This window comes from Bacillus rossius, chromosome 1 (genome assembly GCF_032445375.1).
Source record: "Bacillus rossius redtenbacheri isolate Brsri chromosome 1, Brsri_v3, whole genome shotgun sequence".
NCBI classification, from domain to species: domain Eukaryota; kingdom Metazoa; phylum Arthropoda; class Insecta; order Phasmatodea; family Bacillidae; genus Bacillus; species Bacillus rossius.
The window spans coordinates 142,253,524-142,256,079 of NC_086330.1; the positions used below are offsets into that span (position 1 = coordinate 142,253,524).

Below are 2,556 nucleotides of genomic sequence, written 5' to 3' on the forward strand. Positions count from 1 at the left end.
ATGAAAAAAACACTTGTAAGGAATTAAGTTGCTCCAGTGGGTCACAACAAAGTTAACGTGCCTAATGCACTAAAGAGTTATGAATATATCACACAATTGTACTAAGTAACACTACAGTTGTTATAATTTTTTTTTGGAATAACTTTAAAGTTAATTGCTAGTTAAAATTGTTATACCCTTATTCTAAATTGAAGTAAAACTAACAAAAATAAGTGTTCACCTAACATCACCAAACATTAATTTAACAACAGATGCTTTGCTGATTTAATATCCCTTGCGACTCCTTTCCCCAGTGTAAGAAAATGAATCTTTGTAAATTTTTAAAAAATTTTTTCTCTCAAAAATTTTATTAATTTTTGATTCTTCCTCTTATGGTTGTAAACATGAATGACTAAGTCAAAGGGAGTAGCAGTGTAGCAAATGTATCAAGTGATGATGATAATACTTAGGTGGTAAGAAGTTAGGCAGTTAGGCATGTTCTTGTGTACTAGCCTTGAATAGTGCTTTATTTGAACAAGCCTAAGTTATTTTTCCTTAGACATACCTTTGGATCTTTGATAACTAGCACTAACAATTTTTCTTTATGGCTGGTGAATTTATTTAAAGCAGGCAAGATTTAAATCAGAATAATATGAGGGAAGGATTGGAGTGTAATTCAGACTTAGAAATGACTACAGAAAAGTTAAAAGAAATTTGCAAGTAAATAGTTTTTAAATTTATTGCAAAATAGTTTACAATTGCCTCAACATACAAACATTCATTCATCACTTTTAATTTTAATTCAGTTACAACTTAAGACTGAGTACATAACTAATTTATTGTTATTAATAAATCAAGAAAATGTAATTTATTGAACACTTCATAAATGGGATTTTTCACTTCATATTCCATACTATGGCCTATTTACATTATATGCATTAAAAGCGATAATATTAAATACACTTTAATTCTTAGCATCTGCTGAAAATAACCACAGAGCTTAAAAATAATGTTCACACAATACTACCCAAGTAAGGATAAATAATCAAACAAAACTTTATTTATTTAAGTACTTGACTCATCTCATATCCAGTGCTTACATTCCCAACCCCCCCCCCCCCCCTGAACCGAAAATAAAGTTCATTGCCTACAAATCTACATATTCTCACTAAATACATAGCCCATAAGCTGTCTTCTGATTATCTCCGCAGTGTGTGACTGATGTGTGTGAGTCGCACATTTTACAGTTAGATCAGAGCCCACTGTGACGATGCGTCCACGACAGTTTAACTTTTCAGAATCCACGCACAGCCAAGACAACTTGTTGTGGCGCTTGTCTTGTATTCTGTAAATAAAGTTGCTGAAAACTAGAAGTGGTTTGCCTTTGCGACTTCTCAAAAACTGCACGGTACCTACAAGAAAGAAAACCTTTGAATTTATAACGTAAATGACATAACAGAGTGGTTCAAATAAAATATATATATTTTTAAAGTTTCAACCTGAAGACCATTACGAGCTTTTCAAGCAGAGAAAAATACAATATATTTAAAGAACAACTTAATAATATACTATGCATATGTAACAATAGAGCTTACAAAAAATTCAAAACTCACCCCACATGTGAATTAAGTTGTCAACTATGCCCACAAATATTTATGTAGTTTAAAAAAAAAGACTAACCATACCATAAAGTTTCAGTCAATACTAAATATTGTCATAGAGAAATTATAATTCAAGAATTACAAGCTTACATATCTCTGATTGTTTAATTTACTGTTTGTTTAATGCAACTATTATTCATTATCATAACCACCAAAACACATTTCCCAATCAAGTGCTTGATGTTTGTTCAAAAATAACTTGACTTGCATTGCATTTCAATCAATATGACATAGTTTAAATTTCCTCTACTCAAAGACATTATTAATTACCAACCTGAAATATTATTTACAGTGCAAGAGTAAACAATACAACCAATGTAAACCCTAGAGCACTTAGTGGTTAAGTATAAATGAAAACAGAAAAATATACGCATTAATAAAATTAAATTGTCACATCACCACTCAAATAGCCATTACTATGCATAACTAATACATGCAGTATGTCAGCTTGCAATTTAAAAACTGAAGACAATATCATAAAATATTACATTATTCTAATAAAGTATTGAAATACCATTTCAGTTTTGGAGTAAAAACCTACTCTACAAAGCTGAAATCATACTCTTAAGACTTCAATTCCACATACACTGTATATATTCCATTTGAAGTTCATAAATAGAATATTATTTTGCACACTGCCTTTTTTTAAAACCATTCAACTGTATAAGGCCTGTCTCAACTGTCGTTTTCTGATCTCTTCCGAGTGAGGTTCATGCGTGTGTTCCGCACACTTGACGAAAATGTTGAGACCTTCCGTTACTATGCGACCTTTGCATTTCAACCTTGCTGTATCCAAGCAGACCCAAAAATATTTATTGTTGTTCACACAGTTAACTCGATGGATGAAGTTGTTATAAACCAGGTGGGGTCTACCTTGTTGACTCCTCAAAAACCAAACAGATGGACCTACAAAAAA

At 31.4% G+C, this 2,556-nt stretch overlaps 1 protein-coding gene across 25 annotated transcripts in view; it reads right to left on the bottom strand.

Moving 5' to 3' along the window:
• LOC134546235 (protein bric-a-brac 1-like) overlaps positions 1–2,556 on the bottom strand; it is a 284,962-nt gene that overhangs the window by 136,970 nt on the left and 145,436 nt on the right. Inside the window, exon 6 of one of the 25 annotated variants that reach the window (XM_063388896.1) lies at positions 2–1,391. The exons of 22 other annotated variants lie outside the window; for them this stretch is intronic. In XM_063388896.1, coding sequence (XP_063244966.1) covers positions 1,135–1,391 — 257 coding nt within the window. In that variant the 3' untranslated portion in view covers positions 2–1,134. Of the gene's footprint in view, position 1; positions 2,547–2,556 lie in introns of those variants that run through there. 2 more of the 25 variants (XM_063388901.1, XM_063388909.1) reach the window with 2 other exon arrangements.